This window comes from Pomacea canaliculata, linkage group LG12 (assembly GCF_003073045.1).
Source record: "Pomacea canaliculata isolate SZHN2017 linkage group LG12, ASM307304v1, whole genome shotgun sequence".
Classification (NCBI taxonomy): domain Eukaryota; kingdom Metazoa; phylum Mollusca; class Gastropoda; order Architaenioglossa; family Ampullariidae; genus Pomacea; species Pomacea canaliculata.
Window position 1 is genome coordinate 15,819,079 of NC_037601.1, and position 25,126 is coordinate 15,844,204.

Genomic DNA, 25,126 nt, shown 5'->3' on the forward strand with positions numbered 1-25,126 from the left:
TCTGATCGACGTAAGCTGTGTGAGCCACTATCAGCCCTAACTTCTACTTCCCTGTTACTGAGAAAGGACTGTTTGTTCTGTCGTGCGCCAGTCGAACCCAGCATAATATCATTCATCTTTTGGCGACTCTTAACGGCAAATTATGACACCATTTATTGAAGCAGCATACAGTAGAGTCATTTTGCAGCAATACTGAATTTTTTTCTTATATTTTTTACATTAAAAGACTCTTTGCCACCAAGCAAAAGTTGCAAAATTCTTGTAAGAAAGACAAAAGCAACAACCATATTTCAAATATTTTACTTTAGTTGCTCGAGATATATTAAGCACTGTCTCATTTTGGCAAGTGCTGGTAATGTAGAGTCTATGTCAAAAACTAGTTATTCAAAAGACATCCCACGCAGTGAGCAAGACTTTGCAATCAACACTCTAAAGCCCCTGCTGCTGGTCAGCAAAGGAGAGACTAACATATTTGGACAGAATAGAAGAAATAAGGAATTTTTTTTGACAAATAAATATCGGCATGTATACTAGTGAAGATTGTTCAATTACATCTTAATTCATTATTCTGTTATTGTATTGCCAAATGCTATGAATATCTCAATAGCTACAATAAAGGTTTGATCATATAATGCATGGAGTGGAAATAACACTGATAGAAAACATACACACATTCCATCAGGAAGCTACAAGTGAACAACCCAGAAAATCCAACGAATTGTTCGCAAAATAATCTAAAACATCTTTTTATGGAATAGATTCTGTTAAAAAAACTAATGAATTTGATACTTCATACCTTTACTCTCTTCATGTTAGTCTTCTTGGACCAAAAATAAAAAGCTAATTTCTTTTACTCAAAATGACTCCTCTGACATAACTGCACTCCTGGGCATGTGGCCTTAGAAAACAAAAAGAGTTTATTCCCACTTTCCCAGGTTCGGGTGAGTTAAGAGAACTCACTTAATTGACACGGAGAGCACTTCTCTCCTCACTCCATATCCCAATCTTAAAGTTAGGTACATCCAATGGGTAACTGAGAGTTGCTTCAATACCCAGACATTAAGTTCAATCCACGTTTAACCACTTTTGAGCATATTCTGGGGTGCTCCTTCGAAATTCTGGCGCAATATTTAAGGTCAAAAGAATTAATTTAATTACTCTTCAAAACTAAATGACTTGTACTGAACATTATCATCTGAACATCAGGTTACAACGATGCAGCCTTGGAGTCACTTTGATTCAGAGGAAAATTTCTTGCATCATGGAATTGAAAAAATTATATAAATTCATTTTTAATCAGCTCCTCGTAAAAATTCATAATATAAACCATTAGCATTTGATTATTCTAATTCTTGGAAAGACGTAAAAATCTGCATTGGCTTTGGAATCTTCGTTCTGGCCCACACACACCTTATATTGCCTCACAATCTCTACTGATCCAACTTATTATTTACGTAATGTTCAGAACTTGCTTTTTAAAAGAAATTATTTCAATTCAGAAGATGTGTAATGCAAGAGTGATCTGACCTTTAATACGTAAGAATCTATCCCAGCAATGAACAGTAAATGAAACATTTAGTTCAGACTGTAATAACTTTGACCTATGTCAATGAGAACTGATTCAAGGAATAATCTGTAGAAATTTATGCACGTGAATGATCAAGTTCAGCCTCAAGTTAAAACTTCTAAATGGAGCTCCCAAATGCCTACTTACAGAAATGATGCAACCTGACTTCATAATCAGAAAAATTGAGTACCTCAGAAGTGATGAATAAAGTCAATTGGCAAAAATGTTTAACTGGTGATTCATGTCTACTCACAGATGCGTTGAAAGCCTTTGCCTCAAAACCAATTTGCAGTATCAGCTATCACATCACGCAAGCCCTTGGCGAGATCATTTAACTTACAACGTTTAATAGTTTTTTGGAGAAAGTTACAAATTATTATGGGGAAAACGATATAAATCATATTATTTAAGATATCTTTTTCCCTTACGGCCAGATACATAAGCACTATTCCCTTACAGCATCATCAGCAAAGTCATGAACATCCTCATCACACTCACAAGCTTGTCAGGGAGTTTGAAAGGGATCAGCCTTTACCTCTTCTAAATCAAGCTACGCTGTCATATTACCTCCTTATTATATGCCTGATGAGAGCTCATGAGAGTGGAATAGTAATTGTTTACTATTTTTTAGTTATCAGCAATAGAAAATAAAAAAACAAAACTTAAAAGGTCCTCATTTATGCATAATATTTCTGCATGGAGCACTGTGTTTTGTAGCTTAAAAAAAATTGGAACTGTTACCTTTAAAATGAGAAATTCTTTGAAATGTGGTTAAAACAGGAAGTGCATCAGTGATGAATTCATAAAGCAATATTATTAACTACACAACAGTTTACATGTTACTGATGCTAAAGTTTTTTCTCAGACAATTCTTACAGAATTCTCAATTTAATTCAGCAACGCAATCCGTGCGCGATCTGACCCTTGTGCTGCTAGGATCAGCTTATCTTTTACAGTTAGCAAAGCTGCCACTAATGATACATGTTGCCTGCTTAGACCTTATGCTGATCTTCTATTGTAAATGGGAATTTTCACAGCATCTACGGACTTCTGTAAATTATTATTGTTGTTGGTTATGTTATGTGTCTGGGTCCCAACAAAAGCAATTTTGATTAAGCTGCCATGAGACCAGCATCATTTAGTTTTTTCAACGCTGACTGTCTTGTAGACTTATACGTTGTAGAACCAAGTGTGCCACTATCTAAGGAAATTGTTCATTTCCAACAAACGCAAATCCGCAAATGTACAAGTATCTTAGATATGCAAATTTAACAAATTTTGATTTGTATTTAGTAGGAGTTTTTACAGAGCAATGCCGGGATGGTATACTAACATCAAATCAAGCACACAAGTTCACCACCATAGGCCCTGATCTTGTGCAGATATTTCATCAGTTGACCAGCATTAATTACCGACTCCATCGGGATGCAAGAAAGACAAGCAAGAATTAGCTATCAGATTGCAAAAGACTCACTTCACTGGATATCATAGCTACAATACATTTACCTTATTTATTTTTCATTTATTATGTAGACTATCCCAATAAACAAGGAAAACTTCTTCATACATATTAGCATTAATTTGTTAGATTTAAAATTCTGTCAAAATTAGACTACATAACAAGTGATTCAAGGTCAATATTTTGTCATGCTTTACTGTGTGTTTGTGCAGAGCAATCATCCATACTGTCGTCCGCAAAACAATTATGAATCGATGCCCAAACAATCAACTTGGCATTAGCGTGGGCCTGGCTTACACAATCATAAAGTTTCTTTGAATATTGTTTTGCGATTGCAATATTTTGAAATGTAAAACTAGATAAATTGTTTTAGCAAACGTGTTTAGTTTGAAAGTGAAGTAACAACCTTGTACCTGTTTTTTTTCACTGTTGCAGCCAAGATGGCCATGAAGAATTTAAGTGTTGGTCGCACTACAAGCTCTCCAAGTATTTGTAAACAGGTAAGATTGAAAGAGACTTAAAAATATCCAACTTTAATTGTTACGGATAATTACTTTGTTATAAATGTAAAACATCATGGTGCTTAACTGACTAGCAGAAACTTTGATTAAGAAATCTTAATCTTTCCTTGTAAAGTTTCATGAATGGATTTTAATGCTTTACAAGGTTGATACTGCTTTCAAGCTGTTCTCTTGCATGGATTCAATCAAAAACTTTCACATCTATAAAGGAGTCACTTTCGCCTCACCAATAATAAATGAACCAGTTTTACGGCTAAGTTAGCTGTACAATTCATGCCTCATTATATTACAGATGCTCCTTGACTAACAATGGGGTTTTGTCCCAATAAAAATTGAAAGTACATCTACCACTCCTAACTTACCCAACATCATAGCTTAGCCTAGACTGTCTTGAACATACTCAGAACATGTATATTAGTAAAACTATCATGAGAATCATACCACAAGTTGCTCGCTGGCATAAGGATCAAATTCCAAAGTATAGTTTTTATGGAATGAATGTCACTTTTGCAACTTCATAATATAAAAAAAATTCTTGACTTGGGATCGCCTTTGCTACAAATGTAGCCTTGTTAAAGAATAATTTTGAAGTGATTCTGTTGTCTTCAGTTTGTTGGAGAAAACACATGTCCCAACTGTAAGAGAACAGATTGAATCATACTAATATTTGGTTGTGTTGGTGTGTGTGCATGCATTCTTGTGTACATATGCATGACAGTCTCAACTATATGTATAATTTTGTCTTCAGTGAATCCCCCCTCCCAAAGGTCTAATTAAAAAAAAAAAAAAAAAAGAAATAAAATTGTGCTCATTTAAAGAAAGACCTGATTGTGTTGCTATGAACTTACAAATTATGTAGCACATCACCTTTTAACTTATATTTTAATCAAATGCACAGCTACTCTGTTGTCATTTAAAGACAGTTTTGCACCCCTTTATGATCCGAGACATTATTTTCCCTGTCATCATGGTCTATGGACTATACCAGCAGCAACATGTTGGACAAATCAAGGACTAGAATGAGACAGAATGCCAAGTCATTAGACCCCATCACAACTGATAATAAAGTAACAGAGAAAATACAAGAATTTGCATACCTTGGCAGTCAACAGATGACTCATCAAAGAAAAGCAAGCCTTTGCCATGCTAAAGAATTTTAAAGTCCAAAACTCTGAGGAGGAATACAAAATTAAGAATCTTCAGAAGCAATGTCCTTTCAGTCTTATTCTCTGGAAGTGAGTGTTGGAAATGTCAGTAATAATCAGGCAGAAACTAGAGACCTTTCAACCCAAATAGAGGAAAATTTTCAAAATATTCTGGCCTAATCCAATTACTAACGAAGAAACCCTTACAAGAGCCAGTTGCACATATATGACAACCATAATCCAGAAAAGATGGAAATGCTAGGGCATATGCAGAATGAAATCAGAGACACCATCCATTGGACAGCTGATGACAAGAGGAAGCATGGTCAGCTGAAAAGAAACGTGGCAAAGGTAAGTAGTGGACTAAAGCACCAGACTCTAGTAGATGCCTTATGTACCACCTTAGGTACAAAGAGGACCAAGTATATCTCTCATTTTCTCATGCAAGCTGAATGTGTTTCACAAAAAATACATAACCATTAAAATGGAGAAGTGTGGAGTGAAAGAATGAGTGCCCAGATCCTGGTGTTGCTTTTTCACATTTCATGATATCAGATTTAAATGTTTCAACCAATAAAAGCAGCAATGTCATCAGGTGATGAAAGAAATTTATGCATACATAAAGTACAGTTTGTATCCACACCTAAACCAGACAGTCACCACATCTGTAGAAAATGCAAATTAGGAAGTGGGATTATGCCAAGCCAGCAGTTAAGGCTACATCAAAGCAAAACTTCTAGCTCTGTAAAGATCTGCAGAGAAAGAACTGAAACTATGACTCGGTCCTAACTATTACGGTGACCAGTTCATAACTGTTGCACCAACAGGGGACAGCTTTCAGTTAGATGTCTAAACAACTTTCTCCTGGCTTGGAAAAGTCAGTCGAAAACTGCATCCAGCCCCATTATTGAGCATCTTTTGAATCACTTGTTTTAACATAAATGCTAATCCGCACATAGTCTTTGCAATGCATTCACACACAATGTTCATACTCTGTATGTGAAACAGACATGATTTGTTCATTATTATGCCCTTAAAACCAGACCTTGCCATACATTGCAGGACAAAACAAAAATACCATGTAAAACCAAACCACTGAACAGAAATTTAGCAACCACCTTTCCCAAATTTCTTGTTGGCATAAAAAAATGTCAATTTTATACATGTATAGCACAAATGTTTTATCAGACAAACTTTCTGAAGCCCTGCTGTCAGCATCTGAGAATCATGTTTTGCCTGTGCAGCAGAAATTCATTCAGAAGTTAGCAAACACTGAGCATCCATGGCCACCCTTCAGTGCCAAAAAAATAAATAAATACTGATTTTCATGCAGTACTTTTGAATGGCACATTAACACCAAGGATATTTAGGGACCTGGTAACAAGTTCAACAAAAACATATACTAACCCTCACTGTTAAGACCCAGTGCAGCTAAACAATTTATGAAAAGGCTTAATATAAAATGATTTGCACTTTTAACACATCAGTAACAATGATGTGACTGTGTAGTAGTAAAATTTTGACAAGAAAGGCAGTGACAAAATACAAACCCCACAAATCGCACTATTCAATTTAGTACTGTAACAGCTAAGATGGAATATGGGTTGGTACTGTTGCCATGTATCAAAGCAGACAGTTTTAGGTTGAGGATTGCTGGCCCTACACTGTTTATTCTACAGCCAAAAAGTCGCTCGTCTTTCAGATTTAATAGCAGATTCCAAATTTTCCGCTTTCCAAATCACGTCCCACAACAAAGTGCACCAATAACACCTGAACCAAAAGGGTATAGGATACCTTAACATATTGCCATCACAGCAAGTGTCCACCTATTTTAATAATTTTTATAGTGCATTTTCCCACTTTAAAGTAGGCTCAATGTGCTGTACAGAAATAAAAACAAAACACAAAGATACAAAGTAAGACTCAAAATACACATGGCACACTTACGCAGACCAAACCCTATTAACAAATATACAGTAACACATGAACAAAGAAAGATCTAGTGTCTCTTGCAGTCAAGTTACATGGAGTGCAACACACGTCAAAAATACCAAATGAGGCTTATTGTGATTTCACATACCAGGTGACAATAAAATGTGACAATGTAAAAAAAAAAGCTAACTTATCAGAATGGAATTTAAATAGTGTCTACTTAACATTGTAAAGAGGTGGGTGGGAAAAAAACTTGTTTGACACTGTCACAAAGGATAACTAGACTTAAAAGAGACAGTGATTCTAAATATAACCACTGTAGCTTGAAAATCTTGCAAGCAAACAGATAACATGAACTATGTGTAGGTGCCAGCGAAAGGAAGTGGGGACTTATAAACTGTCAAGTTTCCCCTGGGGTAAAAAACTAACCTTGCTTCCTAGCTACAGCCCCTGATGAGTACAGGAAGAAACTGGTAATCACACAATGTGACACCTTGATAACAGGCCAATATAACAAGTGTTGCTGTTCAATGTGGTTTGACAAAATAATGGTATACGCAATGAGACAAACTGATGAAAGTTCACAGCACTGGAATGTTTTCACGAAGCACAGGCAACCAGATAATATTAAACATATTAAACTTTTAGCATCCATTTACAGCACGACACAAAAATACGCTTACCAACATAACCACTTCATATGGGAAAAGCTTATCTTTAAAAATATCTCGTGAATGTCTGACACCCAAACTTATACAGTTAAGTCCAAACTGTCTTACAAGCACCTGCATTTAGCCAATAACTTCAATCCAAAACTGAGCGTACCAATAAACAGTTACAATTGGAAAGCCAGCATCCAGAAGACAAAATTGTCTCAACATCTAAAGGACCCTCTTCATGTAGAGAACCAAATCAGGGATCAAACATAAAGATTACTTAAATATCAACAAAATCTTTCTTCCTCAGTTCATTCACTTTGCTTCATTAAAGATTAGAAACAAGAATAATCAAAGCATTTTTTTTTCTTAAAACACACTGTTTTTATAAGTTGCACAGGTAAAAATATTCATTATTTTTATAAAGTGATATCAAAATAGCTATAAATGAGAAACAATGTTGAAGAGCTATATTTAGACAAAAACTAATTCACAAAAGTTCATTAATGCTTTGTGCTGTTACCACCTTTAAGAAAAACAAAAATTATCTTCCAGAATACCTCTGCCACAGAATTCACAGCATTCTTGAGTGTAGATGTATGGACTAGCAATAATGGTAAACTTGTTTCAGCCCATCTGCCTAATTTCCTACGTGGTTGTACACTGGTTAGAAGACAGAAAAAAAAAAAAAAGTGGAAAATGCTTCAGTCATTTGACTGTGTACCCTGAAGAAGATTAAAAATTCAACAGCATTAAAAATAAAATGTGGCAGAGGGGATGGCGAAGGAAAACCCAAGCAGCATTGTAAAAATCTGTGGCACCTCTTTGATAGGACATTTTGCAATAAAAATAGTTTTATCTATTTCTAAGGCCATGAGAGATCTAAAATAAGGACTGGATGGCTACCCCACAGACCTATGTGAACAAAGGCCACACCCCACATGGTTAATCATTTACATCTGTAAGCAGCTTTTTTGTCACTGCTGCACATTATTTTTTAAAATAGTAAAGCTTGCAGTCCATGGATAATGTAGTTTGAAACAAGCAAGCTGGCTGCTGAGGTAGACAATGATATAGGTTTTTCTTTTTGCATGTTAAGCACCACTTTTAGCATGGTTTTGATAACTATCCATTCTTAAAAAAAAAAGGTCACAAATGACATTTCCCTACCTCCACCTTGTCAAAGTGTTAAAATAACACTCAGAAAAATACAGATATTTGTTTGTTCCTTATAACCCCCTCCACTTGCTCAATAAAATCACTGAACCAAGCTCATGAAGTCCCATTCAGAACAGTTTCTGCTAAATTCATAGAAACTTTGTTGGCAGGAAACAACCCAAACAACAACCATTCCCTATATGCACCAATGGATTAAGAGGCATCTTTTGCCTTCCAAATGTTAATATAAAACATTAAACTTAAGCCATTACTGCTGGAAAAAGTGTACAAAATAGAGAAATAAGTCTTTCTACCTCTGGCCATGACATCTAAGCAACATCTTGACCAACATAAAACAAACTTTTAACACAGACATTTTTTGTTTAAAAAAACAAAGGGAAAAAAACCTATTGCCCAACATAACAGATATTCCAGCATCAGTAATAACCCACAAGTCATATTTACACACAACTCATTTTTCCTGTAATACTAGTGCAAGGTTCTAAAAGGAATGTGATAATGCTCTTTTCACGTGTGAACACTGGCTGCTGCAAAGTAACAGGCAAAAAGTCCGACAGAACAAATGCAGAGAATGCATGCAAGCCAGCATCTGAGAGTTGCAAACTGAAAGAGAACATGACAGAATTACAAAAAAAGTGGGGGTATAGTATAAACTAAAAAATCTTGGCTGGGACATGTCCCAAGGACTCCACAACACTTTCTAAGCTTTCTTTAATTTGCCACCAAAAGGCACACTCTGCAGAACCCATCATGGCAACAGTTTTCCCACTTGGTTGGCTCCAAAGTTAAAAAAAAAAAAAGAAATCCAGTCAAATGCAAATGCACATAGGAAGTGAAGCATTAGCATCACATGTCTGGTTCAAATAGCTGTTTAGAAGAGTCTGGCTTCTAAACTGCTCAACAGTTTTCATAACCGTATGTTGTTCATGCACAAGTCCAGAGCCAGCACATGATTCTTCTCCAATCCATAGTCTGACACTTATATCAGCCTGTGACTGTCAAGGTCTCATCATAATGCAATCTGGTTTCAGCACAGTGTAAACACTATACTTTCTGTTGCTATTACCACAAAGTCTTCATTTCTGTCTGGAGCAAATTTTTGTGCAAGTTGTGAATGATTTAGAATTCTCTCATTCACTCTCTCACAACACACACACATACATGGCAATTACCCTTGATCACTCAACTGGTCTTATTAATTTTTTTTTTAACTAATGAAACGTCTTATAGCTGAGTGCTATACCATATCATCAGGATAGAATGTTTTGTCTTTTCTTTTAAAGGCAAAGCGACCTGTTGACCGACTGAACCATTTCCGGAGCTCGGAGAATACAAAGACTGTGGATGTCAAACAGAAGAGGAACGCAAGATCTGCAATCAATTCACAAAATTAAGTTGCCACAATCAAAAATTCAATAAAAATTTGTGCTTTATTTCTTTCAAGTTACCATCTACAGGATTACAACACTCAAACACATGCAGGAATTTTAAACTACACACATCATTTTGTTCTTAACTGCTTCAAAATGTAATAGATCAACACACAGATAATACTGATAAATCGGAAAGATATTTCACCTGAGAGATAGAGAGCTTCTGTCTGGAAAACAGACTGTAGTGGGGGGAAATAGATTACCAGCAGCTGTCCAACAAGAGATCCAACAACTGCTACAAGAAATACCTTGTTAGTCAGGAAGCCAACCTGGAATATCGATTTGGTCTGAAACAAAAAAAAATTTTTGTGCAAGATCCTCAAATACCAATCCTGTTTCTCTCCTCAGCTATATAAAAAAAGATCCAGAAAGGCATACACTTTCCACAAGAAGTATAAAAATAATTAATTGATAACCTCTGTCCCCTGGAGATTGCTGACAAATGCTTTTTATAATGGCAACTGGAAAGTAATCTATTAACTTTCACCTGAAAACTTCCAAAGCACATTCGTGTGACCTGTAATGTGGGCAAGGATGGTGGCAGTAAATACTGATTTGTTATATAGTCAAAGTATGTTTGCGTATTCTTTGTATTAGAAATTTTCTGACTCTTTGTCATGTCTAGAAAAGAGCAGGAATCAATGGCTGGGAGATTTCCATTGGCCCTGAACATCCTTTCATTTGAGAAGTGAATGAATATTCTTTCTGCTGGTTAAGTAACCCAGTTTTTCAAAAGACTGTGTTGGTATGTCCCAAACATTCTCTATTTTTTATTAATTTTGCACACAACAAGCACAAATTTAAGATGTCACCATCATTAGTGAAAAAATATACATATTTCTACATGTTTTTATGAAAAACTACCTGGAGAATAGATTGAGGACATGCTGAATATACACAATATGCCATAATCTCAAAGTGGCTAAAAATTAAGATTTTCGTCAAATTTCAGGGTGTACCTGGCCTTAAAGCATGGTTTCAGTAAAACACATTCCTCACCTAGCTTAGATTAGTATCTGTTACATACTAATGCTTACCTGTGAACGACACCCTAGGGCATTGAACATATCGAAAAAAACAAAACATGTGAAGGTCATAGTTGTGTCTCGTGGTGTGATCTTGTTGTCAAGCATCTGAAAAAAAAAAAAGCATAAGAAAGACAGTCCAACAATTATGAGGACAGCTGCTGCTGTTTCGTTGACTGAGATGATACGGAATATTTTAGACCATAAAAAAACCTGCTGTTATTAATTTTGTATTGTGGTCTTTAAAATCCAAACTCACTGACAAAGTTTATCCATGAAAATGTTAAAAAAACCCTACTCATTTCCAGAAAAAGCCATATAACAAAAATACTGAACCAAAGTTAAAAAGTTAAGCACTATTTGTATCTGTCATTAATATGTTGATTTACCTCTCTCCAAAACACCCAGAGAGTGCCACAGACAATGATAAGTGCAGAAGATAAAACGCTGATAATAAGTCGTCGTGTAATTATGGGATCTCCTACGTGGCGTGGAGGCTGGCGTATAACATCATGATCTACAGGCTCTACACCCAAGCTGCAAGGCAAAAGAACTGACTGCAATGGCTGGTGAAAATATATGCTTAAACAATCGAAGAGCAAGCTGAGGTACGCACAGCTGGGATATGAAGCACAAAATATGCTTTTAATGGATCACAAAGGTAAGACTGCAGAAGACTGACAATGAACACAACTCTCATTGTTTAGCAGATAGCTTTATCGAGAACCTAATATACAAAGACTGACTACACTGCACAGAAATCAGTAAAGAATTTGGCTTTACCTCTGCGCTGGTGGGCCATCCATAATGATGTTGATCCAGAGAATCTGCATGGCATTGAGAGGATTGGGCAGACGCATCAGGGTGGAAAGCGCAATTAGTGACAAGGCTGCAATGCTCCTGATGTACAGAATAACCTCATGTAGGTCAGAAGCAGACAACAGTTTGAATAAAACAGCAACTGGTGACCATGCATCTTTTGTCACATCAGTTAATGAAATTAACAAACATCCACCTTCCAAACAAAAAAAAAAGGGCAGTAAATCGGATTAAATTTATCAACTTGAGCTTAGTTTTATTTTCACATCATGTTAACATGTGTTTTTTTTAAAAAATAAAATGAACACTTCATATACTTTTATATTTCAAGGTGGACATTTCTAAATAAAATTAAGCTCATAAACAGACATTCTGATACATGCCTACACAAAGCAATGTAGGGGTAAAAAAAAAAAAAAAAAAAATAATGCTGTTGAAAATGACATCAGTGCGAGTATACCTGGGGAAAAAAATCTTCAAATTCTTGTGTAACCATCTAGACACCTGCATGTCCACAAAGCTCTCTCTTTTTCTGTCCATATTAATGCACTAACACCTAACTGCATGTCCACAAAGCTCTTTGTCTATCTTAATGCACTAACACCTGAACTGGTCCTCTTGAGCTGTGCTCACTAGGATTACTATGTCTACTGAGAGACTTTGCCCCATCATGACTGCCTAACCTAACTTTTATCATTTCTGATGCAGTGTTGCTGTGGCATACTTGTGTGCAGCATTCTCTTGTTCTGCCTTTTATTTCTGTCTGTTGCGATGTCTATGATTGCCTGTTGATATGTTTGGTCTAAGTTTAAAGACATGCTAATTATTTTGAATTTGCACTTTTTTTCTTTGCAGTTGAGAAATGTGTTATATATAAATCCCCTTAATTATTATTTTGCCAGAAACCATGTTTGCATGCACACATGTAAACACACTCTTACATACATACCCTCTCTCACAGAGAATATTAAAAGACATCTAAGCATACCAGAATACCATCTTCTATTGCTAAAAATATATGGTTAGCTATATTAACACAATGGGTTCATCTATCTACCATCGTGCATTTGTTGCTCCCTGCCCACTGACGCAGAAGCGGTCTGAATCATGCTATAAAACAGCCCAGGCACACTGACTTCAGGTAAAGCAAAGCTAAGAACTATATAAGAACTATAAAGCTTACGTGCTCAGCTGAAACCTGACGAAATTCCTAATGTTATAGAAGATGGATTTTCCCTCTTCAATCGCGCTCCTGAAAAATCAAGTAAATCAGGTCACTTCGGCTGATTGTGGTATGTGCAAACACAAAACATACCAAATAGGTCAGCCAACTCTATGCATGAAAAATAAAGAGGGTGTGGGGATCTGAGACAAAACCACAAATCATTCCATATCAAAACGGATACCCAGGCCTTACAAAATTGTGGTGAAGTCATCATCCACCAAGATCATGTCAGCTGCCTCTTTGGATACATCAGTTCCGGAGCAACCCATCGAGATGCCAATTTCTGCCTTCTTCAAGGCAACAGCATCATTGACACCATCTCCTGTCATTCCGACCACCATCCCATTTTGCTGTAGCGCCTGCAAAGTTATGCAACTTATTAAAAAATAAATGAGAAACAGGAACTGGTGTCTCTGGATGTCTAACTGCCTTCTTATCTAGATCTGGACAGTTCATTTTTCAGTCTAATTAGTCTAATAGTCTAATTCAGCCTAACCCAGTCCTCAACAGATAAGCAATCTTTTCCCTAAGTATTAATAAAAAGTGGAAAGATTTGCATAATACTAACTACACAAAAAAAAAGTTGCTGGTTAAACTGTTTGGTCTACCCTGCTCTCTGTGAATATTTACACTGGACATATGGAAATGTTAACTGTGCAAAAATTGTGACACACATCTTAAGATATGCTAACAGAACTAGAGACTGCATTTTCATTATATTGCACTCACCTTAACAATCTTGAGTTTATGTCTGGGAGTTGTTCTATAGAAAATACCAACTTGGCTGATTTTACGACACAACTGTCCTACATCCATTTGGTCAAGTTCTTCTCCAGATACTGCCGTTGCTCCAGATGCATATAAGCCCAGCCGGGCACCTGCATGAAAAGCATACTTTCAAAAGCTGACGCAGGTCATAAGAAGTCACTGTTTATTCATGTTCACATCCAAATTCTTCTCCCTATCACTCCTCCCTACTTTCCAATAAGAAACAAACCAGAAATCTAAATAATCTAAAGATAAAATCTGTTGTGATCTTAGTGTAATCTTACCAACAGCTTTTGCCGTCTCCTCAGAATCTCCAGTGAGCATCTTGATATTGACCCCAGAGCCCATGAGCGTGTAGATGGCTTCTCTAACACCATCCCGTGGTGGATCAATCATGCCAACAATGCCAGCAAAGATTAAGTTGTTCATGTCTTGTCCATATGCCAATGCCAGCACTGAATGCAGAACAGAATTACCTTTAAAAAAAGCTCAACAATAAATTACATAAAAGGAAAGATGGAAAAATAGTACCAACTGCAACTCAATTATTGGTCTAGTCAGGGCGAAGGGAAGTATACCATGGAAATAGTGAGAATAGTCAAAGGAGAAAATCCTCACTCAAAACCAGCTGTTTGTGACTCTGAAAAAATAAAACCATATATCTCTTCCCAACCCCTCCCTCAGCATACAAGCACATGCATGCACACATATACACTCTCTCACACACACAAAACAAAACCACTTATCCTATCCATACTTACCTCGCAGACCTGTAGCTCCCATTTGAGCAGCATGCTGAAAGTAGTCTCTGCGGTTGGAGTCCTGAATAGGGAACACATCACCAGCAGCAGAGACATAAAATGAACAGTTCTGTAGTACTCGCTCGATTGCTCCTTTCACAAAGTACTCTGTGGCCTGCACACAGTCACAAGATTCAAACAATAATAATTGTATAACTGCAAAAGAATTCAAGGGTTAGTTATATTTTCAAACCACAATCATGAAAATAAACAAGTCACACACTGGTAATCCAGATATTTAATGTATTCATTTTAAGTGCTGATATGTCATGGTCATTCCATTCAAACATGTTTAATAATAAAGAAACAAAGATGAAATCCATTTTTGCACTTTAAGGCATGAATGTTATAAGCTACAGCTTGTTGTATGACAATCTGTTCAATTTACTTTTACCAACAACGGTAAAACAAAACTAGAAAAAAGTTAATAATATTAAATTAGTTCCAATAAATAAGAGTAAGAATAGGGAATATTCCTGAAAAAAATGTAACAGATATGGATTTGGAATGACAGACGATGCAAAAAAAGTGCTGCAACCGACGGTGAAATTACCTGCCCATGGTTAGCACAGCACTTTACTGCCATGTACCTGGTTTCTGAACTAAATGGCCACTCCTGCAGACGTGTGTACATGCTGCGAACATCTTGCAAGCCTGCCTGTTAGCACAGTCCAAACACAAGAGGTTACAATGTCTTCTAACCATCTTCTTGTCAACACAACAGAATGCCTACCTTTCTACTTTTGGCTACACAATAACCTCCAAGAGCCCTGACAATGTGGTATGCGCAGCGCCAGAACTCTGGCTTGTAATAATAGCAAAACTCAACTACCACTATTATTTTCCTTTTTGTATCTTTGAGCTGGACACATAATAAAACCATGAATAAAACTAGTCAAATCACAACATATATGTAGTATGTTTAAGGCCGAAAGGAATATCAGATAGAGAGGAAGCATAACAGCATAAACTAGTATGATCAGACATAGGTAAGATCCCTTACTTTCTTTGCAACAGCCAGTAAAGCCCCCTCTGTTGGCTGGCCTCTGAGACCACTTGGCGTTATATCAGCATTATTGCAGATGTTGCCAACCTGTTAAAACATCACACTATCTACATTTGTCCATCTGGATTAGTACACATTCAAGCTTCATGTTTTCCACAACACACTTGTAAAACAAAGTATGAGTAATGCATAAAGTAGATGGTCACAAAAGTGGACTCAAATTCACTTAATTCACTTAAAAGAGCAACACAACAAATACAGTAATAATTTTTATATTGGGCCAGGACATAGTTGCTACTCACTGCACACAATACACACACATGCACACCTGCAAGCATGTCAGAGTTAATCTGTTAAATATTTCTGGAAAAGATAAGAATTTACTAAAGGTGTTTTTTTTTTCCTTTATTTTTTGTAAAGTTTTTTGTGCTTTGGAATAAATTAAGTGCACGGGTAGAGATTTCCAAACTATGGGCCCAAAAGATGTCTTGTCAAAGATGGAAAGGGAGAACATTGGTTTTTCTAGGCTGCTGATGAGATATAAGAGTCTGTGATAGTTTATAATCAGGTAAACCAGTTAGAAATGAACTACAGCAATCAACTTGGGAGAGAATATGTAACACTGCAAGTTGCTAGATGTACAAGAGATATATAATTTACAAATCTTCCTAATATGTTGTAAGTGGAAATTCAATATTTCACAAAAGCATATTTGCAAACAAAAAAAAAAAAAAAAAAAAAGAAAAAAAAGAGACAGAGAGAGAGCAGGTGATGGAGTGCACCAGGTGTTCACGAAAGAAGCAGGTCTCAAGCCCTGCCTTGACAGTTTTAAAGATGTTCACTGCATGAGGCTATAGGGGTAAGACATTTCCAGAGCTGGAAAAAGGGGACGCCCAGATTTATCCTGCCTTCTGTGAGGCACATGTAGGTAGTCCACAATAGCAGACTAGCAGACTAGAGTAACTTACTTGGCTAAAGAATAATAATAATAAAATGACATACACTTGAACACATTTTAAAGAAATCATTTTCTTTCTTTCATTGTACACATGTAGTGGTTGCATAGTTATCTGCATGAGAATAAGATGACAGTTTCTTATTTACAAAACTATATTGTAGGATATAGTTATAAAAACAAAAACAAAGATGACAACAGAAACAACCTCACCACTAATAATTTTCTAACAGAAGCATTTATATCACCAGAACTGCATGTAATCACACCTGGAGCATCATAGCCTACGCCTGTCACCTGTAAAATCAAATAATTACAAATACTGAATTATTCAACCACTGAGGCTATTCTATATGCATCTACATGACAGAAAATTGCAAGTAGCTGTTTAGTTCAGAAACCTGGTAAATAGCACTTTTTAATTCTAAAGAATCAGCCTCCACTTCAAATGTTACATAATTCCAACCTCCCAGCATATGATCTTTCTCCCTCCCAGACTAACAAGGTGACATCTGGCACTGAAGAAACATATATCTGTGTGCCAGTTAAAATCCCTTCTTTCAACAAGAAATAAAACAATCGATACTGAAACATCCCTAATCTTTTCCAAAATCTACTTAGCCTTGGGAAAAACAGTTAATGGTGAATATTGTGGAAAGAACAAAGAGAGAGAAATGGAGCATGAACCACATCTGGGGCAGTAGCTATGAAGCGTGGGGAAGTGTTTGCTCTGGGGCAACATGGGGAACAAGGACAATTCGTGTCTTGTTTCTGAAGTTATAAAGTGGCATCCAGACCTCACAGATCTTGCTTTACCCCTGAAGCCTTAGTTTTAAAGTGGTAGAGGTGTTCTAGGGTATTTAAAGAAATGTAGTGCCCATGGGTTACATCAACTTCAGTAACAAGGCTCTTCTCCTTGAGTTTCCCATTTTATCCTAGGAGATGACTTACTCTCCCTTCATAGCTACGGTCACAGTAGCATCAGTCACAAGAATATTGCAACCCCACAGCAAATGACAATACCTGGTTATAAGAGAAAGCTTATCCCAAACTCAAAAAAAGAGAGCTTAGAGAATGGAAAATGGAATTACCTCTGCTAGTGTGCCATCTGCTGAATAGATCTGTGTCACAGTCATCTCATTCTTGGTCAGCGTGCCCGTTTTGTCAGAACATATCACATTCACACACCCTGAAACATTTAAATCACTGCCTGTGCTATGGCATCTTAGTTTTGTAATTCCTTGGGCAGGAAATCAATACTCATTAGCTGTAGTCATTTGATAGTGGAAAAAACAATTAAACAAATTTTCTGGGTTCATGTCAACACACTGCCTGTGTTAGTGAAGACTGGCCATAACATCTTAGGCTCCTAATTCTTAGCACAGGAAATCAATACTTATCAGCCAGTCATTTGATAGCGGTAGAAACAATAAATGTTCTATAGTTTTTAAAGGGAAAATATTTCTGCCTTGGCAGCCAGCTTTCAGGAGTCAACAGTACACAAGTCCCTAAAGTTTGCGAATGATCTTTTCTTTCCATCATTTCTATGGAGGAATAATTCAAATCATAAACATCACATAAAAAGCATGGAGCTGCAGCTAAAATGGCCAGTTAAAAGCAAACTCACCTAGAGTCTCAACGATGGGTAACTTTTTTATTATAGCTTTTCTTTTTGCCATTCTAATGACCCCAATTGCCAGCGTCACAGTTACTACAATGGGTAGACCTTCTGGAATGGCTGCTACTGCAAGGCTAAATAATAAAAAAAAAAAATCTATGTACTTATGTTAATGACTTTACATGGCACCAATGAGCCAATGCACACATGTGAACATACACACACTCATGCACTAACAGAATAGGCAGCATGTAACAGTAAAACCTGTAAAACTTGCAACTTGCTAACATCCAGCAAAACAGGCTGTAACTACAAGGGGTGTTAGTAGGGACATCAACCAGTCTTGCTTTCCATTCCAAGAACAAAGACTTCAGACACCTATAAATTCACACTCATTTACTGTAAATTTTGGTCCGTTGAGTGTACCTGTATATATGTACCACTAAATTTGTTTAAAATCTCTACTTTTTCACAAATAAGCCACAAATACATACAACTTGAAATGTGCATTGTAGCATTTTGTCTCATTTTTGGCACGATGAGGGTGTGTGCTTCAGCAACTGATCTGAATGCTTCAATTGCATGCGGCTTTGATTTAAAAATGTGAAGTTCATACCGTAACATGGAGCTCATCAAAAACTTAATCAGAATCTGAAAAATCCGCAAATAAGCTGCATGGTTTAAAGCTGGGGACAAAAGTTACAGCTTCTAGTCGAAATTATGGTATTTAAATGATGACAATAAAGCTCTTAAAAACCATAGCACAATGCCTTCCTTTGTCCTTTTTACTTGTTGATGCTTACATATTCTGCCATTGTTGCGCTTGGTTAAAGATTTAACTCTTCAGCTAAGAGGAATTGTTCAATATATGTGTATCATGGTAGACAGACGTTCTCTTAAAATGCACCATATGTTTCAGCCATTTTTTTTAAATAAAAAGTTGCAACAGAACACAAATACTTGGACACAAGAATCTTATTTTTTTAAACACATAACTTCTGCAAATGGTTATTAATGAAGCACAATCAAGTGACGTGTACTGGTAAACAATGAGACAACAACAAACGGGTGCTGGTCATGTTGACCCAAATCCATGGTCATGGCAGGGTCGATTCGACTCAAGGAAGTGATTGATGTGGCTCAGATAATATGGTTTAGGATCAAAATTATAGGTAACCCAACGAACAAGCAGTCTCTTTTAAATGTACTTAAGTTATTTTTAAAGAAAGTAGTAATACAGGCCAAACAGATGGGCAGAAGCATGCACTTGCACTTCAATTTTTTTTCAACATGACTTCTGCAAAAAAAAAAAAAAAAAAGAGAGAGAAAACAAAACAACAAAGAAACATAGTGACAGAGCACAAACTATCACTCGTAAGTCGGAGGAGGTAGTTGTAATAGTGATAATACTTATATAATGAAATATGTCCATGAAATATTTTAGGTAATATTTAAGAGGGGGTCACAATACATAGGGTCTTAATGAGGAGGTTTTACTGTAAGCATCCACAAACCTGACTCCTATGGTAAACATGTCCAGCACCCCTCTGCCCTGGATCCATCCCAACAACATAATTAAGCCAATGATGCAGAAGGAATAAAAGGACAGTTGTGTACCCAGGGTATCCATGCTCTTCTGAAGTGGAGTCTTTGGTGCCTGATGAAAGACCACAGTTTTAACTGTTCATTAACAAACCCTCAACTCTTTAAGGCTATAACAAGATATTAACCTGTAGGGCAACAGAAGTTTTATTTTAATTAAACTATCAACAATGTTTATTTGCAAATATTAGCAAATTTTTATACATGAAAGGTAAATAAAACTAGTCAAACAATTTTTTGTAAATTTACCTCTTCTCCCTGCATCATCTTAAAGATCTCACCAAACTCTGAATCATGGCCAGTTCCAATGACGATGCCCTGCAATAACATGTTCCCTTAACATATCGCAATGAATACAACAGCACCAACGTCTACAATGTCTACCCACGCACAGACACATACCTAAGTATACACAATGAAGCATACCAAAAAGTACTAGTTCAGCTCAAGCAACTTCTTTGTTGTATCTAGATTAAAGACAAAGTAATCTTTACTCTCTTTTTCATGGAGCACGATATTTCCCACCCTCGAAGAACTTCATGCCAGTTATATTAGGAAAAGTACAACCACCTTCATACCTTCCCTCGTCCACACCGAACAAGAGTGCCCATGAATGCTACATTGTAGTGTTTTGTAGCTCTGTTAGAGTTTTTCTTAGGTTCTTCCTCAGTGAACTTGCGAACAGGTTCTGTTTCTCCCGTGAAACTTGACTCATCAAGTTCCAAATTTACAGCCTGCCAAGAAACAGCAATCAATCAAATAATATAGATCTTACTTTTTATTTATTGTATTTTTTATAGCAAAAATAGCTCAGTCCACTCCTCAAAACCCCCATAAGTTTTGGGGGTTGGTATTTTTTTTTTTGGAGTCAATGTACATATCTGTAAACAGAATGCTCACTTCAAACAGACGGACATCAGCTGGAACACGATCTCCAACATTGAGCATGATGATGTCTCCTGGCACAAGATCCTGTGCAAGAAATGTCTCTACTTTCCTCCTCGCAAGCTGCAAAGAATGAAAAATTTGAAAATTTGCAGCAATAGGAGCCTCTATTAACACACTCCTTTATGTATAAGACATTCATAAAAACTCTTGAGATTTCAAGTGATGTTGCTATCTAACGTATTACATGCATTACACATAATAATCACAAAAGGTCTAACCTCCAAATGTATTACACCATTATACTCATCCTGCCTTACCGATTGTATAACATGAAGTATTCGCATAAATGAACACATTTCTAAATATGAACCAGAAACATAAGTCTGAAAGTGAAAATACATGTTGCATATGTCAACTGCTGGATACAATGACTGCCAGCATGTGACTGAAAAGATGCACTAATGAGACCAGATTTTTAGAATGCACATTCATTCACTGCCACATTAATGAACATGCAGAATTATGGAAAAAAAAAATGCTCTCGCTATTTTACAAGAGAGAACAATAATTTTGCTTTCCAATAAATAGTTCTTATTTAATTTTTTAGTGCCATCCTTTTCTAAAATTTATTAGGTAAAGGAAGAGAGAGTGTACCAGTGGCTTTTATTTTCTATCGTCACCCTTTTATAAAACTGATCAGACTGACTAAAGGAAAAGAGAGCTTACCAGTGGCATTGAGGTGGTACTAGTTTTGTCAATGCCTCTAAAGACTTTTCAGATCTGTATTCCTGGAAAGATTATGTATATGCATACATGCATGAATAAAATGAAAATGAAGCATAAAATAAAAGGAATGCATGCACACCCCTTAACCCAAATTACAAGTTTCAAGGTAAGGTAAGATCTCAGAGAAAACTATTCTGGGCTTTCGCCCCTATCCTCTGATAAAAATATAGGTCTTACTGATCAGAATGAAAAAAAAAAGTATATAGCCATAAACACATGTTCATAATTATTATTGTGACTGTTATCACTGTCATGTTTGTATGCACATCGCTGACATGTGCTAATTAGTAATGAAAAAAATATCTCTTTCCATGTTTGGTAAAATGTCTTACATGATAAGCCCTCTCACCTAAACTTTCCAGCATTTTCCCCATGTTAGTCCATAAATAGGAACTGGCAAATCTATCTTGTAATATCTGATGCTTGAACTAATGCATTATACGCAAGATTATTGCTTATTATTATATGCCAACAATCTGTAAACATAAAAGAAATTTCTCCCAGAAGAGAATCTCACTGTCTCTTTCTAATTTATGCTTGTTTCAATGTAAACTGAAAAATTCAGTTTTTAAAATATGTGCTAAGAGAATAGTTAACTGGAAAGTGCAAGATGAATATCAAAAGATTGTTTTTACCTGAACAAAAGCTACTGTGACAACAATGAGGATAGCCTGAGGATTAAAACAAAAGAAACAATGATAAATGTTAACAGATGAAGAGCTGATAAGTACTGGCAAACAGACAACCATGTGTGATAACTTGATAGCCTTTCTATAATATTATTCAGCATATGTAGTGAATATTCAAGATTTTTTCCTAAGTCAGTGAGTTTTAGAATGTTAAAACAAACTGTAAAGTATAAATATCATAATTCAAAGAGTCCTAAGAAAAGGAAAATTATGTAAGTGGGGAAGGATTTTTCTGTATGCAGTTCTCATCTTAAAGAGTGAAGAAACTCAAATCCCAAAAGTGGAGTATATTTTGATAGTATATGGGGAATGCTAAATAACAATATGCAATGTCAAATGCTTTATAAGTATTCAAATAGCCTGAAAAGAATAAAATTTGAGAACTTCGTAATATGTAGCAACCAAAATCTGATGTGGGTGACCTTTCCTTGGCAGATGGTGATGATGATGATGATATTACGACATCAGTCACTATCCAAAGCCTAAGCTATTTTTATTACAGAGATAAGCAAAATTTGTGCCGTTTTTTGGGGGGGGGCATAGAACCAACTCCAATAACAAGATAATTATACGAACGTTCAAATTTCCCAAAGGGGTGCATCCAGATACATGTTTTTTTCATCCTGGTTCCAGTAATACATGTAATGTTAAAACTGAACTCGCTTCCACACAGAAAAATGCACTTCAGAAATTCAATTACTATTAACATTATAATTGGAGACGTGGTTGTGAAAAAGTCACTTTTAAATGAACAGACTTATATTTGTGGATTTTACATGACTTTATTTTTATTTTTTATTCAAAGAAGGCTGTTTACACACCACAGTAAAACCTTCCTATTAAGACTCCCTATAATTCACCAAAATCAGGTTGCAACTGAAAACAGCCCTGTAAACAAATGTCATATGCAGAGAAAGAACTGTGTGCCTGAGATGAGAGCTGAACCCAGGAAACAAACCCTCTCTGTGTAGGAGTGGGCGGATTAGGGGAGAGGAGGTCATTTTGACCAAAAACTATTTCAGCTATATCGACCTCCTGCCTGAGTCAAATTGCTGCTGCTATGCCCTCCAACATTGTACCAACAATGAAAGTCAAATCAATCAGGCCCAGGCTAAATGAATGCCTTCTCGGTGACACATGTTTCATATTAACCAAACTCATGCATCTATTTTCATTAATCTAAAGAATAATGACGAAAAAGGATTTAAAAAACTGATTTAATAAAAGAAATCGCCCCCAATGATTCAAGAGAAAATCGCATTATGCACCATTATGTAATTTATGCTGTTGCCAAGCGACTGTTTTTTTTTAGTAAGGTGGTGGCTGAAGTTGTTCCAACAACACATGGTTCTGTTGGTAATATTTGATGTTATGACGTTATATAAAGGAAATCTCCTGTAAACGGAGACTGATTCGTCTTTTGGACCTGAATCAAACTGACTTTCAGTGTTGGGATGATGTACTCGTTATGGGGTTGATTCATATAGGGCAGTGGGTAGATATGACTGAAGCAAACTGACCAAAAAATGCAGCAATGGCAGAATTTGTAAATATTACCAAACAAAAGCAAAAATGGGGAAGAAAAGATTTCTGATTTGGTTTACAAGAGCTTTATTTAAACATTTCAATACATGAAGTTGGATTGATAGTGCTTGAAGTCATGATCCCCGGAATGAAAGCAGACTGGTTGATCTCCCTACTACGATCTCTCTCAGTTACAACTTGATTTTGTGGATTTTAGTCTTGATAGCAAGGCTGTACTTTAAAAACAGCAACCATCCTTTAGAATAAATTGTCTGTCAAGTTATGTGTTCTCTTGAGCAATTGCTGTTATAATCTTTACAAATAGCTCAGACGATGCTCCTATTGTTTGATGTAAGTTTATTTTAGCTATGCTATGCTAAGCAGGCTGGTAAATGATTAACAAGTAAACAAGTATGGGCCAGAATGTAAAGGAGATGGTGTGTGGCCTATGAGTGTGTAAATAATGGTGGGTGGGCTAGTGATCGAGTAAACAAAATGGTGGGTGGAAGGGGCTGAGTAAAGGAGATGGTAAGTGGGTCAAGGAGTTTAAGAAGAGAATATGCACATGAATGACTAAGCAGGTAAATGATAAAAAACAGTTAAGTTAAATAATGTGACAACTTTCTCAAGAAGACCGCCATTATCAGAAGAGATACTTTATGTTGCTACCTTCAAAAAGACCATCCCTGACAACTTCCTTAAAACTCCCTGTCCTGTTTCTCCTAATCGCTAGTGAACCAAATGAGCTCCTAACTGCACCAAAAATACACATAAACATTATGATCCCATTACTTAGTTCATCATAAGCACTCACCACTGCAATGCTGACTGCATCATCAAATTGTCTCATGAAGATGCTGACTACTGCTGATGCCAGCAATAGCAGAATTAGAGGATTTTTAAACTGAAATAAAAAAAAAATTGTTTAAATACCAGGGAATGAGTAAGTTTAAGGAAGTCTAAAACAATGTTAAAAATCTTCATCATAAAATTTAGTTGAAGGGTGTTTTGGTCTCTTCCACCAGTACTACAGAAAGCTCTTAATGTAGCTTTTTAAAAAAGGAAATAGAATTTTTTGGATACCCTAAGTCTTTCCCTAAAGCTTGATTGGGTCCATTTTCTTTTAGAAGACCAGACAGTGCAAGAAAACTAAAACGCTAATTCTTAAAGGCAGCTTAAAGACAAATGGTTCCAGTTTCTCGCCACTAACCTGATCAAGATATTTTTTCCATAGAGGATCATCCTTGCTGATGTCAAAGGTGTTGGGGCCATGTATGGCAAGGCGATTGTGAGCTTCTTCATGGGTCAGACCAAGGATAAGGTTGGTTCGGCAAGCTTCGGCCACGCCAGCAACTGTCATGCGAGCGGCCTGCTCGACCTTCAGTGAGGTCATCATGTCTAGTCTGAAACCCTAAACATTCATTGCAAGTGAAATGCAAGGCATACATACAACTATTTTTTTATTTAGTTTATAAACTTTCATTTAATAAGTTTATAATAACTTCAGCCCCTTCCCTCATAAAAAAACA

The 25,126-nt window shown here is 36.3% G+C and overlaps 1 protein-coding gene across 1 annotated transcript; it reads right to left on the bottom strand.

Moving 5' to 3' along the window:
- Nucleotides 1–5,283: 5,283 nt before the first annotated feature.
- LOC112576817 (calcium-transporting ATPase type 2C member 1-like) lies at nucleotides 5,284–24,455 on the bottom strand. Its single transcript, XM_025259574.1, has 22 exons — nucleotides 24,412–24,455; nucleotides 22,020–22,055; nucleotides 21,325–21,386; nucleotides 20,611–20,718; nucleotides 20,289–20,444; nucleotides 19,960–20,028; nucleotides 19,623–19,765; nucleotides 18,118–18,242; nucleotides 17,582–17,679; nucleotides 16,704–16,787; nucleotides 15,533–15,622; nucleotides 15,083–15,187; nucleotides 14,491–14,644; nucleotides 14,014–14,184; nucleotides 13,691–13,839; nucleotides 13,154–13,320; nucleotides 12,920–12,988; nucleotides 11,701–11,817; nucleotides 11,307–11,454; nucleotides 10,930–11,025; nucleotides 10,038–10,179; nucleotides 5,284–9,830 (listed from the first exon to the last, which is right to left on the bottom strand). The coding sequence occupies exons 3-22, from the start codon at nucleotides 21,331–21,333 to the stop codon at nucleotides 9,697–9,699; spliced, it is 2,334 nt and encodes a 777-aa protein (XP_025115359.1). The 5' UTR covers nucleotides 21,334–21,386; nucleotides 22,020–22,055; nucleotides 24,412–24,455; the 3' UTR covers nucleotides 5,284–9,696.
- Nucleotides 24,456–25,126: the final 671 nt, after the last annotated feature.